The sequence below is a fragment of the Aethalodelphis obliquidens genome, unplaced genomic scaffold (genome assembly GCF_003676395.1).
Source record: "Aethalodelphis obliquidens isolate GAN/ISIS:26980383/991018 unplaced genomic scaffold, ASM367639v1 scaffold31, whole genome shotgun sequence".
NCBI lineage: Eukaryota > Metazoa > Chordata > Mammalia > Artiodactyla > Delphinidae > Aethalodelphis > Aethalodelphis obliquidens.
Genome location: NW_020837975.1, coordinates 16,612,009 through 16,627,748, shown reverse-complemented (window position 1 = coordinate 16,627,748; position 15,740 = coordinate 16,612,009). Strand labels below are relative to the sequence as shown.

General features: G+C 44.1%; 1 protein-coding gene across 1 annotated transcript in view; it reads left to right on the top strand.

Annotated features, from left to right (window-relative positions):
* The window catches only part of CLIC5 (CLIC family member 5), a 108,629-nt gene that overhangs the window by 43,466 nt on the left and 49,423 nt on the right, over positions 1-15,740 (top strand). Inside the window, exon 2 of the mRNA XM_027127434.1 lies at positions 13,116-13,225. Within this exon, the coding sequence (XP_026983235.1) occupies positions 13,116-13,225 (110 nt within the window). The remainder of the gene's footprint in view (positions 1-13,115; positions 13,226-15,740) is intronic.

The window sequence follows — 15,740 nt, the reverse complement described above, 5'->3', positions numbered from 1 at the left end:
TGGCCATGGCATTATTAAATGAATATTAGAATAGACTTGTCAAGCCCTACTTCACGGACATATTATAAAATACTAATTTTGCAAAGAATGTTCCGTAGGGTCCTGGATTTACATCACCCTGTTTAGTAAAACTCATGATTCAGATTTGAGTTTAGTGCCACAAGGCTTTTAATCTCTCATATTGGAGAGGTTTGGATAGATGAGAGCTTAGTGAACCCACCTGAGAGGCCCGGTGACAGATTTTGTGATTTCTCTAAAGTCTTTTCAGACCAGTTTGTGATATTAAGATGCTCAAAAAAACGCAGACATCCAGAGCAGAGGGCAGGATGAAGAACAGTTGCAGAATCTCCATCAGCACAGGATCCCAAACACCATTCTCTTTGTCAGAGAATCAGTATCAAGATACCCTCATTTGGTATGAAGATTATAGGAATTGCAGGCTCATTCCATGAATGTAGGGGGAATGGATTCATGGTCAAAAGCTGGAACTAATTTCTATAGCATCTTAAATAATAAAAAGTATGTCAAGGGAGGAAAGCAAAACTTTTGACAGCGGCCTAATTAAGTGGAAGGCATGTTTCCTCCATTAGGGACTGGTATTCTCCAGGGGAGGCTTAAGTGAGAAGATGTCTTCTTCAAATTAAACCCATGTGGGAAGGAGTTCTGTTTATATGAGGCTGTAGATTTGTGTTGTTCTTTGGTTTCCTGTGCTTTGGTGCATTTCTGAGGTGGAAGAATTCCAGCTTTCAGTTCTCCTGATCTGAGCTTAGAGAGCCATAATCAGGCCTAAAGAATAGCATGACGGTCCCATAATTATTTGTGGCGAAGGTTCCTGGGTATTCAGAGGACACAAAGGCTTCCACTGGGCTTCAATATAAAACCGCCAGGAATCTGTCACAGACCTGATCCCTTAGCTTTACCCATCCATCTTCCTTGAATTCCAGACCTTTGAGTCTGGTTCCTGAGCTACTTGAAAACCTTGTTTGGTTGCAGAACATTGCTCTGCATAGAAACTCAATGGCCTTGTGGAGAGCAGATGTGCATGTGCCCATCACTGTACCAACAGCTAACCAAATATGAATCACTTTCCCTTCTCCCCTTCATGGTCAGTGGGATTCTGCCCTAGCTTAGGATCACCCATCTCCGGCCAGTGGACAGTGGCCATAGTTCTTCCTGTGTTTACTCTCTCCATTGAATGTATTGCTCCACACACGAAACCCTGAACATGGAGGTATTGCTGAATTTTTGTGCCGTCAAAGTGAATCAGTTATACATATATGGGATATTACATGTATACGTATAACTGATTCACTTTGTTATAAAGCAGAAACTAACACACCACTGTAAAGCAATTATACTCCAGTAAAGATGTTTAAAAAAAAAGAGAGAGAGAGAGATCTACTGACTCTTTACTAAGGCACAGCATTTCACAAACAGGGATGTTTAATTAGCTCTTCCTAAATGTTTGTCTTCTGTGCTCATGATGACAATAGCTCTGAATTTATAAAGCGAAAACTATGTGTTTTGTACATATTATCATCTAGTTGTGGAACAACCCTGCAAGGTAGACGTTTCTTGCCCCCAATTTGCAGATAAGGAACCTGAGGCTAAGTGTGTATGTGAGTTATATGCTGGATAATAAACCCCCCAAACTTAGTGGCTTTAAACAATGACAGCATTTATTTTGCTCATGAACCTGCAGTTTGGCCAGGGCTTAGTGGGGATGACTCATTTTACTTCACTAGGTATCCTTTGGGACAGCTCAAAGGCTGGGGGCTAGAATCATCTGAAATCTCACTCATTCATGTGTGTGGTGGTTGAGGGCACCTGTCAACTGAGAACTTAGCTGGGGATCAGCCAGAACACTACACAGTGCCTCTTCATGGGCTCTGGGCTTCCTCACAACATGGTGGCTGGGTTCCAAGGGTAAGCATCCCAAATGAGAGAAAGGGCCAGGCAGAATCTGCATCCCCTTTAATGATCTGGTCTCAGATCTCACACTGTGACATTCTTCTATTCATCTACGCTGCCACAAAGGTCCACCCGATTTCAAGAAAGAAAATATAGGCTTTTCCCCTGGAGAGTATATGGGACTGAAAATAGTACTGTAGCCACTTCGGGAAATAAAATCTGCCACATCCAGCTGGTTGATATCAGGGCTGGAGTTTGAACCCAGGTCTGCATGACTCTACACCAGGCCCTTTACGCTGTACTACTGAACTCTGTGAAGTCAAGGACACAAGCCTGCCTCTAGTGCAATGGAATTTAGTTTTTAAATGTTACACGTGGGGCCAGTGCCGCAAAAGAGTCAAACTTAGAGGCAGAGGATTTGGACCTTGGGACCTTCTAAGCCTTGGTGCAGGTTTTTGGTAGGAATGAGAGCCATTCTGCCTTGCTAAGCACGATGGAGTCATTTGGAAGACATATCAGAGGAATCAAATTTACATTTCTTGAGCCCTTACTGGGTTCCTAGGGTTTCATAAAATAAAGAACCAAAATAAAACAAGTCACCAAGTCACATCCATGCTAATGGAAGGCTTACCAACTAGATGGTTGGAAGGACAGATCATTTGGTATCAAAAGAAATAATACGGAATAGTGTCTGACTTACTAATAAGAAAACCTCACGTTTCTAGTAACTCTAAAACAATCTAATAGAAATGAAGCAAATTCTAGAACAATACATGACACTAGAGTGAGAACACTAGGAAGGGAGAAGGAACTAACAAGGAAGACTTAAAGCAAGCAAGCCCTGAAGCATTTCAACATTTTTCTTTTTCTTTGTTCCCTTTCTTTCCTTTTCCTTTTTTTTAAGCTCCGGGTAAATAACATGTTTATGGGTCTAAAAGCCAGAGTTCTTGCTGTCTTGCAAGGGAGGATAATCATGTTCTTAGGAGTAGATGAGTTCTCAAAAGCGTACAAAGTATGGCGGGGGAAGAGCAATTAGCTGAGAGGGCAAAGGTCAGGAAGGGGAGGATGTCAGTAAATGAACAGGAGAGTCACATGCAGGACCGGCTGCAACTGGTGGGGCGCACCGCAAAATGAAAACGAGGGATCCTTTGTTCAAAAATGATTAAGAATTTCGAGACAGCAACAACAGAGCATTAAGCCAACTGTGAGGCCCTTCTGAGCTCAGGGTCTCGTGCATCCGCACAGATGGCATGTGTGTGAAGCCAGCCCCGGACACAGGAGAGGCACCAGGTGACAAGGCAGGTAGCAGAGGGCTGAGTTTTAAGAGGAAGAGATAATCGAAAGTTCTAGCTACCAGAGTTAAGTAAGGGTAAGTCAGAGAGGAAAGAAGGGAGAGAGGGAGGGAGGGAGGGAGGGAGGAAGGAAGGAAGGAAGGAGGGAAGGAAAATTGCTTAGTCCCAGAAAGTGACTGAAAGAGAATCGCTTTAGAAGAGGGTGTTAAGGTAGAAGACTGGCAAGAATTTTAAGAGAGACACAGCAACCTATTCAAATAGTTTGGACATGAAAGGATAGGAAGGAAAACATGTAGGAGTGGAAAGAAGGGGCATGGTGTTAGGGTGTGGTGTTGGGCTGGAGAGGGCAGTTCTTTCCCGGAGGGTGTGTGAACAAACAGGAGGGTGAGTACAGACTTAGTGCAGAACGCCATAAAGCTCAGCGTAGGTTGAAGGTCACTCCCAAGAGGCCTCAAGCACAGTAATATTACGCAACACATTGAGTTGTAGGCAGCCTTGGCCCCAAGGCCACTATCAGACCAGGCTGCTAACTCAGGGTCCAAGGTACCACTGGACCCTGCTCTCTTAGTCAGACACTTGAGCTGAGTAGCCTTCTGGGCATGGAGCCTATGAGGTCCTTTGGGAGGGGATATTTACATAACTATGTTCAGTTGAGGTGTTGATGACGCATACTAAGTTGATGGGTTACCTGTCTCAGGTAGTATTTTTAAATTCATCTGGTGTGATGTTTAATTTTTATGTGTCAACCTGGCTAGGCTGTGGTGCCCAGATATTTGGTCAAATATTATGCTGTTTCTAGGCAGGTGTTTATTTGACTGAGGTTCACATTTAAATCAGTAGCCTTTGAGGAAAGCAAGTGACCTTCTGTCCTGTGTGTGAGCCCCATCTAGTCAGTTGAAGGCCTTAATAGAGAAACGACTGACAACGTCTGAGGAAGAGGGAATTCTGCCAGCAGGTTGCCTTTGGACTTCAACTGCGACTCTTCCCTGAGTCTCCAACTTGATGATATAGCCCATGAGATTTTAGATTCACCAAACCTCCACAATTGGGTGGAGACAATTCTCTCTCTCTCTCTCTCTCTCTCTCTCTCTCTCTCTATATATATATATATATATATATCTTTCTCTCTCTCTTTCTCTCTCTCTCTCTCTCTCTCTCTCTCTTTATCTCTATCTCTGTCTCTATCCACACACAAATCCTATTGGTTCTATTTCTCTGGAGAACCCTGACGAATACACCTGAAATTCCTCCTATGACGTTATATAGGCAGCCTTCTGCATAGAGCTGATTCAGCCTTTATAATCAGCTTCAGATAAATGCTAAGAATCTCTGAAGCCTCAAATGTATACTTATTACCTGACTGCTTATTGAATGAAAAATGCCTGAGTGACCCCAGTGAGTTAAGCCTTATGTGACTACTGAAAAAAAGAATGTTGTTTCTTCAAGGGTAGAACCCGCCATCTTCAAGCGGACCACAACCCGCCCCAAATCCCATCTCTGTTCATGGGAGGCTGACCAGCCAAATTATTGGAACAGCAGATAATTGGTTATTAAAAAAAACAGTCATAGTAAGGAATATTATCTGACTTACACGAGTAAGAGAAAGTGGGCAGATCCAGATATCGCTACTATGAAGAAAAATGTTCTCTTCCACGTGATATGTGTCAGTTTAGTGCTATAAAGATGAGTCATTTTATATCCAAAGAAAGTCCTCTTCCTGTGGTCTTTGTCGCTTCAACACTCTTTCCATAAGAGAAAAACCAGCCTGGCATAGAGAAAAGGTAGGAATTGGGAATCAAGAATCGTATCCCTGGGAGTTCCCTGGTGGCCTAGTGGTTAGCATTCCGGGCTTTCACTGCCATGGCCCAGGTTCAATCCCTGGTTGGGGAACTGAGATCCTATAAGCCACGGCGCGGCATTAAAAACAAAAATTATATCCCAGATTCTGCCATGGGACCAGGCTGTACCACCATGGGCAAAACGTCTAAACTTTCTGGGCCTGTTTCCTTACCAGTAAAAAGAAAGAGCTGGACCATATCAACCTTGAGGTCAGTTCTAGTCCAGCTGTTGTAGAATTTTTATCTGTAACTTGAAAAAAATTTTTAACCACTTGAGTCTTCAAGGATAGTTTTCATGGACTAAAGTAACACAAAGTTGAAATGTGACATAAATGGTGACTTAATTAACTTTCTGGAGAAAATTCAGGTTTCTTTCTTCTAGTACCTCATTTAGGACTTAACCGTGTGAGATTTTTAAAGGAATCAGACAAATAGCCTAAAAATCTTCCATTTTGAAATATCTGACGTCTAAGCATCTGTCGTAGTCTGGATCCAGTCAGGAGAGAGAAACCACACAGTGATTTGAGCAGGAGTTTAACATAGAGCAATAGTTAACTATGATAAAAGAGTAACCATTACATATAAGGATGCTACATGGTACCCTAGAGTTGAAGGAGAATAGCCAAGGGATGACAAACTGAGAAGGGTTTCAACTCTCACAGGGAAAGTGTGGTCAGCCCAGCAGAAAGCGTAGACGTCCACCGGTCTGGCAAGACTAGAGCTGGTTTGGAGTCGCTGGGCAAGCAATAGCCACCCTCCAGCGCTCAGGACGGGAGCAGACGGTCAGCAGTGGGGGTATAGGTGTGCACTGGGATCCAGGTGCCGGCGGGAATGGGGGGCTTCAGGCCACACGGGGCTTGCGGAGTCAGTGGCAGATCTGTGTGGACACCCTGGCCACAGGCAGACTTACGCAGGCTACGTGGAGGCGTTGCCTTCTGTGTCCAGAGGGCTAGCAGCAGGATGAGGCTGCAGGGAACCGGAGGGATCACATTCTGGGCTGGGGCAGGCGCAGGCTCACTGCTGACCCCCCAGTCCATGCCAGAGGCAGCAGAAGAGCCCCTTCTTCCCGCAGGGTCCCTCCAGTCCTGTCTTCTGGGATATCCTACCTTCGTGCTCACTTTAGAAATGCCGAGAGGAATTGCCACTGTTTCTCACCCAGCATTTATTGAAGGGTGCCTTCAGAGCTGGGAAACAATAAATTGGTAAGGGACACGACATCTGTCAAGCTTAAATGCCATCTCTCCCCATTCTGCTATTCCTTTTGGATCCTTTCTGAATAATTCTTCCCTCTTCTGGACCTTGCTGCCCTCAGACGATTTGGGGGCAATTATCAACTTCACTCTATTGTCTGGAGAGGAAGCTCTATGTACCTGGTCTGTTCATGGGGTATCTTAACCCAACAGGTCTCAAATGTTGTTCACGGACTCCTGGGTCCAGGAGATCCTCTGGGGGGGTTGCTGAGAGGTCACAACTATTTTCAAAGTCATCATTTTCCCCTGGGGTTGCTATTATGTGGGTAAAATTTGCTGGCATTTTAGGGCAAATAGAGGCAGTGGTGTAACGGAGGAGTCATGCATGGACAGAAAAAAAAAAAAGCCAGTCTCGTTTGTGAACGATCTTGTTGAAGCAGTAAAAACTATCGAATGTAATTAAATCTCAACTCACAAGTACATGTCTTTTAAACATTCTGGCAGATGAAATGGGACATGCACATCCAGCTCTTTGGCCTCATTGCCAAGCACAATGGTTGTCTCAGGAGAAGCACTTGTGCGATTGAGCTGTGACCAGAAGTTTCTTTCGCAGAACAGTTTTTACCTGAAAGACAACCAGCAGAAAAACTATGGTTTTTACTCCTTGGTATTTATTTGCCAGACGTTTCCTGGGAAATCAAGGAAACGAGCTTGTCATTTCAAGACTCACAGCTGACAGTATTCATTGTCCATGACAAAAGACAAGCTTTCAAGAGAAAATGAGGATATCGGAAAACAGGGATTTGCCACCAGGATCTTAGCAGCCTCTTTTTGCTTGAACTTTTCTGCTGAGCTTGGCGGTCATATTACTGAAGGAGATCCTTTGCTACTGTATAAAGAGATGTATCACCATTTGGAAGATCTGTTTAACTCCGTGAAATGCTATTTTCCAAAAGATGAATTTGTGACGTGCCAACATCATTCATGGGTAAAAGACCCATTCAAAGTGTGAGATAGATGAATGGGTTTTAGTGGAACAGAAGACTTTCACTGATTGGGTTTCAAATTCCACGTATCGACTCACCTTTAAGAAACTAGCACTTGTTGACTTTAGGTGTGGTATAAAAGAAAAATACCCACAATTATCTAAAAAGGCTATTAAATTACTCCTCCCTTTTCCAACTACATATCTGGGTAAGGCCAGATTTTCTTCATATACTTCAACCAAGTAGCAAAAGACTGAATGCAGAAGCCAACTTCTGTTAAGTCATACTTTAAAGATTTTGTAAAAATATCACAATTCCACTCTACTCACTAAATTTCTTTTTTTAAATATATGGTTTCTTTAATTAAAACGTTATTTATGTTAACATGTAATGTGTTTATTATTAGTATTATATTTTAATGAATGAGTAAACAAATATTTGAAATACTTTTTAGCTTTAATTATAATACAGTAAATATTGACAGCTATAACTCACATGAACAAAAGCTCTTTGGGATTCTCACCAATCATGAAAGGCATAAAAGGATTCTGAGACCAAAGAGTTTGAGAACTGCTGTCTTAAACTGCTTAATTTCATTAGGCACTTGAATTCACAACACTGAGGGAAGTTATAAGTGCAAAGACTGAGACTCAGGGTCACACGGTGAATTACAGGCAGAGGTGGGTCTAGAACCGTGATCTCCTGCTATAATGTCTTCTACAACCCAAGCTTTTTTCTCAGGATGCTCTTCAGAGGGCCACCATCAAAATTTGGGGATACTCAAGCCATAAAAGTGGAGCAGTGTCACCCTCCCCTCAACATGTATCCATTCTAACAGGCACTGAATATCAACTCAGTTTCAGGTACCTGTGCTTGTTGCTGCTGAAGGTAACGTGAATAAAACATAGTCGTGTTTTGGGGACAGCCAAGCTCACCATATGGGGGAGAGACTATGTGGAAGGCAATATTTCAGAACATATAATATGACTTAGCTGGCATACAACATATAAAGTATAATCATACAACCTATATAATTACATCATGCTATTACTATTTTTTTAACATCTTTATTGGGGTATAATTGCTTTACAATGGTGTGTTAGTTTCTGCTTTATAACAAAGTGAATCAGTTATACATATACATATGTTCCCATATCTCTTCCCTCTTGCATCTCCCTCCCTCCCACCCTCCCTGTCCCACCCCTCCAGGCGGTCACAAAACACCGAGCTGATATCCCTGTGCTATGCGGCTGCTTCCCACTAGCCATCTACCTTACGTTTGTTAGTGTATATATGTCCATGCCTCTCTCTCGCTTTGTCACAGATGCTATTACTATTATAGTATGTAATATTATACAGTGTATAATATTTTATGTTTTATTACAACTTAATATAGTATATAATACCATATAGTATAACAAGGTATAGTATAGTATAGTATATATGCTTAATAGTAAATAAATGTACTATATCTAGGGAACAGACAGTACTTTGGGGTCATAGCTGGCTGGCAGCTGTGTGCACGCGAGGCCCATGGCAAAGCAGAACTGTGAACTTGGGAAGTTTGCCAGTAGCTGTACACCATTCTCCTTTGACCCTACTGTTCGCTTTCGTTTCCCAGTGCTGCCAAAATAAATCACCATAAACTGGGTGACTTATAACAACAAAAATGTATTCTCACAGTTCTGGAGGCTGGAAGTTTGAAATCAAGTTATCATGAGGGCCATGCTCTCTCTGAAATCTCTAGAGAAGACCCTTTCTTTGTCTCCTCTAGCCTCTGGGGTCTGCTGGCCATCCTTAGTGTTCCCGGGTTTGCAGACAGATCACTCCAATCTCTCTTCATATGACCTTCTCCTTTATGTCTGTGTCCAAACTTCCTTCTCCTTATAAGGACACCAGTTGTGTTTAGGGCCCACCCAAATCCAGCGTGACCTCATCTTTACTTGCTTTCATCTGTGAAGATTCTGTCTCCAAATAAGGTCACACACACAGGTTCTGTGTGGACATGAATTTGGGGGGAACATTACTCAACCCAGTACACCATGTTTTTGCCTGTCCCCAGCCCACATTGCTCAGAGCCTCTTTGGACCACAGCCCATCTGGATTTTCCCTCATACTTTTCAGGGCCTGGGGTCCCGTTGAGCCCCACCAAGTTCTTGGTTAATGTTTTAAGTGGTTGCCACAAGCTCACCACATTTAACCCATGAGTTTAGCAAATGGTTTCCATGGGCAACTGGTGAGTTGTGAAGGAAGAAAAGAGGAGACTAAACAACTCTATAGTAAAAAAAAAAAAAAGACACCCTAATAACCCAATTGAAAAATGGCTAAGGACTTGCATAGATGTTTCTCCAAAGAAGACATACAAATGGCCAACAGGTATATGAAAAAATTCTCAATGTCACTAATCATGAGAGAAATGCAAATCAAAACCATGATGAGATCTCACCTCCCCCCTGTCAAGGTAGCCATTCTGGAAAAAACAAATGAGAACAAGTCTTGGTGAGGATATGGAGAAATTAGAACCCTTGCACACTGCTGGTGAAAATGCAAAGTGGTGCATCCACTATGGAAAACAGTATGGAGGGTCCTCAAAAAATAAAAAATAGAGCTACCATATGATCCAGCAATCCAACTTCCGGGTGGTTAGCTAAAATAATTGAAATTGGAATCTGGAAGAGATCTTAACACCCTTGTGTTCATTGTAGCCCTATTTAAATAGCCAAGATATGAAAATAGCCTGAATGTCCACTGACAGATGAATGGATAAAGAAACTGTGGTATACACACACGGTGGAATATTATGCAGCCTTAAAAAAGAAGGGAATTCTAAAATATGCAACAACGTGGGTGAATCTCGAGGACATTATGGTGAATGAATTAAGTCGATCACAGAAAGACAAATACTGCATGATTCCAGTTATATAAAGTAACTAAAATAGCAAAGTCGTAGAATCAAAGAGTGGAAAGGTGGTTGCCAGGGGCAAGGGGAGGGGGGAGTGGGGAGTTACTAGTAACGGGAATACAGTTTCATTTGAGCAAAGTGAGGAAACTCTAGAGAGCTGCTTACAGCACTGGACCTACAGTCAACAATACTGCATTGTGCACCGAAACATTTTTTAAGAGGGTAGATCTCATGTTAAATGTTCCTAGCACAAGAAAAGGGAAGGGAAGGGGAAGCTTCAAGAGAGATGCAAAGACAGTAAGGGTGTAAATCATAAAATCCTCACATACTATTGCTCTTGGTCTTTCGGCAATTTTTGTCTACTAGGTCTAGAATCATAATATAAGACAATAGTGGAAATGTGGGGAGCTGTGACAACCACCAGCCTGTACACCCCCGCAGAGCTGTGGCACATGGACTGAAGGCTGGGATGCGTCACGCACATCCAGCACCCGCACCTCCTGCTCTGTGACCTTGGGTGAACGTGCTACCCGTCTGGGCTGGGCCCTCAGGGTGGAGTCTGCGCGTGGCAGTTAAGAGCTCAGGATCTGGAGCCAGATCGCCTGGGTTCATTCCAGGGACCCTCAGACCAGTGATTTCCCCTCTCTGTAATTTCCACTCAGCTTCCACATCTGTAAAATGGTGACACTATCTCACTACAGAGGTTTCGCATGAGCAATAAACGCGTTAATAATATACGTAAAGCACTTCGAACGGTGCCTGACTGTATAGACATTCGTTGGTATTATTAACATTATTATATGACTTTTTGGTCCAGCTAATAAGAATTCCAGTAATTCAGTAGTACCTCCTTCAATCCCCTTATGACCACCACCACCCCCGGAAGTAAAACAGATGAGAGTGTGTGGACCGTGGCTTTTGTTTTTTGTTTTTTAATTCTCCACTTGTCACTTACACCATAACTGGCCCTGGGGAAAATTTCCTTTGTCAGGATGTCTTAAAGGACCAGGAACCTGTCAGATGAGTGCTTCTTGGGAAAGAAAGTCTTAGGGAACTGATGTCATCAACTCAAGTTTTGCAACGAGCTATTATTAAATTCGAAGTCGCCTGTCTGAGTGTGGCTTTATCAGTAACTTTAGCCCTGTGGGCAGGGGTGGTGCCCGCCCTGTTGCCCTCCACCTTTCTGATTTTCTATAACCTAGCCGTGGTGTCTGAAACAATCAGGGTGGGTCTGTCTCCAGCACTAAGGAAAGTGAGAACTGGATCAGGATGGGGCTCTGGGTGGAGTTAAGAGCGAGGTAAAATAACTGTAATTTCATAGCAATTACCTACAAGCAATACCGTCAAAGGCGCCAGTTTTCCATTATAAACCTGAGCCTCTGCTGGGAGCGATGGGCCAGGTAGAAATAAGGACACAAACCTGCCTTCCCACCCGAACCCCACAGCAAACAAACCTCGAGGGGAAAAATAATGTGATGAGCTTGGAGGGTAGTGTTCTTCTCCTTCTCTTTCAGAAAAAGAAAATCTCAGTAAGCCCCCATTCCAGGATGTTGGTTGGATTGCTGGCAGCTTTGCAAACAAGGCTGGGGGGCCTTCCCTCTTTGAACCCTCCCTGTTAGTGGAGCCTGGTCCTGATGCCACCACGATTTCCAGGGGAGCCAACAGAAAACTAGAATGAATGGGTGATTTCTCCCTCCAAGTACCATTTTGGGGCCAATAAACCACTCACTGGAAAAAAAATTACACAGAGATCAGTTCCCCAAACTTTTTGTTCGTATGTTTCTGAAAGTGTATTCTTTATAAAATTCACATGTCTGCAGCCTACTCAGAGGTAAAGATAGACCTGCCTTTCAGACAAAAAAAAAAAAAAATCTGCTGTTTTGAGGAGGGTACTGAGAAGGGGAAATGTGGAGAGCAGAAGTGTGCAGGTCCTCAATAATGCTATCTGTCATGCTTTCCTATGTGTTCCCATCTTAACCCCCAGCCCACCCCACAGGAGGCCATAAGCTTCTGAGTAAATGCAGTTTTGAATCCCCTGTGTAATTTCTTCCAGTGCCTTGTACATGGTCAATACGTACTCATTGAGCAAAAGGATAATTTAACAAATGAATAGTTTATTGACACTAGGTCAAGTAGTAGTCAGAACCTAGTGGGACATTGAGTAACGTCTCGAGCCTGCTGACAAGATAGAAAGACATAGGGTCAAAATCTGAGGGTCTATACTCATGACGTCTTCACGGAGTAAGGACCAAAGGGTAGAAGATAAACAACAGAGGAACATACTTTGGGGAGGTATAACCAAAGAAAAGCATTTCTTTGGTTAGAACTGGTTTAGAGCTATCCTCAGAATGGACTGATTTGAGAGATATACATTGCCGGTGAGTGGAGATATTCAAGCATAGACAAGATGATTACTCAAGAGTATAGAAGTTGGTCCGACATCATTTGTGTTAGACTATGTGATGATGAAGGTCTCTCTCTTTTTTTTTTTTTTTTCTGTGGTACACGGGCCTCTCACTGTTGTGGCCTCTTCCGTTGCGGAGCACAGGCTCCGGACGTGCAGGCTCAGCGGCCATGGCTCATGGGCCCAGCCACTCCGCGGCATGTGGGATCCTCCCGGACCGGGGCACAAACCTGCGTCCCCTGCATTGGCAGGCGGACTCTCAACCACTGTGCCACAAGGGAAGCCCTGAAGGTCTCTTTTTACCCTGAGATGCAAGGGTTCAATGGTTTCAGAAAGTTATGACTCTCCATAAACACCATGCTGGAAACTCACATTCAGTTCTGCACGTGTTTATCGAGCCCTTACCCTGTGCCAGGTGTCACCTTGCATAAACATTAGGAAGACAAGGATAAATCTTAGAGGGCAACTTTAAAGTAAGGCTGGGGCATGGACTTTCAGTTCTGCCCAGACTGGTGTCTGGCTGTTGCAGTCCTATATTCCTTCTTGCTGATGTGCACGAGCTAACTCAGGACTCTGGTGCTCTTCTTTCTAGGCTGGAATCGATGGGGAAAGCATTGGCAACTGTCCCTTCTCCCAGCGCCTCTTTATGATCCTCTGGCTGAAAGGAGTTGTGTTCAACGTCACCACTGTGGATCTGAAAAGGTAAAGGATGGTACATTCATGAGCAGGAAGAGAGACTCTTCCATGAGGGAGGGCGAAAACCTCGAGGCTCCCAGCATCCTCCTGCTCACACCTTGCTGGCCAGAGCCCTAGAGCCCTAGTTACAAGGGAGGCTGCAAGAGCGAGCAACACCCTTGGAACAGAGCAAATCCTGATGAGCAAGGAAGAAGGAGGGAATGGACAACAGGTATCTCGACTGAGAGTGTCTGGCACAGAGATGGGCGCAGCATCTAAAAATCTGGGAGGGAGCCATTCTGGTCCTACTAGTGCCCCCAACCTAGGGGACCCCAGCCGGACTTCAGGTGTGAAAGGTTGAGTTTCCGAGGAGCTGGGCTCCATACTGTTTCTCCCTCTATGTTCGCATCTTTAGAACTCCTTAGTGTGAGAGCTCTGGGTTAGAGACTGGGGTGGAGAGTTACTAGTGGTCTGCTTTTAAAGTGCAGTTTTAATGGCTGTTGAAAATACGGGCATTGTTCACCATCACAAGCCCCACTGTTTCCATCTTTCTTCTCTTTCCTCTCCTCCGCCTGTCCTTTAAGTGTGGACTGGCTCAGGCTCCCTCCCTGGGTCTTTATCACCTGCCACAGCTTTCCCCCAGTGAGCTTAGCATACTCTCCCTGTCACCTTTATGTCAATTACTCCATACCCAGAGCCCTGCTCTCTTCTAGATGTTTCCACTTGGATTTTCTGTTATCACTTTGAAATCAGTGTGTCAAAAATTGTACCTTCATTCTCCCTTTGAATTGGGGCCCCCTCCTGAATTCCTTTGTTCTTCCATTTTCCGAGGCACTGAAACGTTTCCAGCTCCCTTCTCTTGCCACCCCCATCGTCCATCAGTCACCAAGCCCAGGGCATTCTCTCCCCGTGCTGTCTCTTACTTCCAGGCTCTCTTGTCCATTCCCAAAGCCCACACATGGTGTGGGTCCCACCACTGGCAGCTGGACTGTTTCTCTCTTCTTCAGACTGGTCTTCATCCTTCTGGTTTCTCTCTGTCTCTCTTTGATCCATCCTTTATATTATCATAAGGATAGTCTTCCTAAAATAATCCTTTCATCACGTGGCTCTCCCTACTCAGAAAACCTCCTGACATTTCCCATTGCCTGCAGCATAAATGCATCTGCAGCCCTCCTTTGTCTTTGCCTTGGTTCTTCTCAACATGATCTCCCAGGACCTATCTGCCTCTGGCAGGCTGGACCACCTTCTGCTGCCCTTGTCCCTCTGGCCTCCAGCCATTGCCTGGGATGCTTCCTCTGTCTCACAGAGGCTCCCTGTTTTTCCTGAATGGAGAGATGGTGCCCAGCCCCCAGAAGCAACCCCCTCCCCTGGGAAGCTTCCCCCTCCCACCCTACCACTCTCAGGCAAATCTATCACTCAGCTTCCCTCCAGACTCACCCAGCATCTATGGTCCATTTTGCATCTCACCAATTTACGATATCTACAATCCCGATGCTTTACAACTAGTGCATGCTTTCCCATAAAAAAATCACATAAAGTGTAACCCTGTGAAGGAGATCTTATTTCTTCATTCTATATGAGGAAACCAAGACAGACACATTTAAATGACTTGTCCAAGGCGCCCACCTGGAATTGGAGGGGCTGCCACTAAAAACCCGATCTTCTTGGTTCACATGGCACGTTCTTCAGGACACGTCAGTTATGAAGTTTGTCTTGTCATTCGCATCAGACCTTCAGTTCCTCAAGGGCAAGTCGAGATCGTGTTTTGAGTTTCTTTGTATCTGCCACAGCAGCCAATGCATTCGTTCGGGGCCCTGACTAATTTCTGTCAAATGAACGTAAACACACACGAAATGCAGACATTGTCTGTGACAACTACAGAGAGCAGACTTTCCTGCCGTTGGAAAGATTGGCTTCCTTCAGTGGAGAACAGGAGGTCTTTGGAGTATCATCTGTGAAAGTGACTCGTATTTGTCTGGGGATCAGAATGGGAGAGGGAACCATCCCAGCATTCCTTAGGTCCTCACACGGCTCTTTCCTAGCTGTCATCACATCCGATCCTGCCAACACCCTTTGAGGTGGGCCAGGCAGGTATCACGACTCCAGTTTTATAGATAAGGAGAATTGCTTACTGAAAAAAAAAATTATATATATATATATATGTATATGAATTAAGGAATTTAAAAAATGTATGATACAGTGAAGTTTAGCAATTCCTAATAAAACTAATTTCTTATCCCAGCATCACCATGTATTGGTGGAGTGACCTTGAATCTTCTCTTTTCTGAGCCCGTTGCCTTACCCGTACGATGGGGATAAAAGTTATGCCTTGTTTCTAGAGTTACTGTGAGGATCTGATTAGCAGGCCATGGACCACTTGCATTGTGTTGTGCTGGCTTGTAGCAAGAACACCGCACGTGCTGCCTCTTCTTAGCATCATCCTGCCCTCCCGGAGCTGGCAATCCAGGCAGGGAAGGAGAACTGATATACATTAAATAATCTGTAAGTTAGACTTGGCAATATGTAATTAAGTTCTAATTAC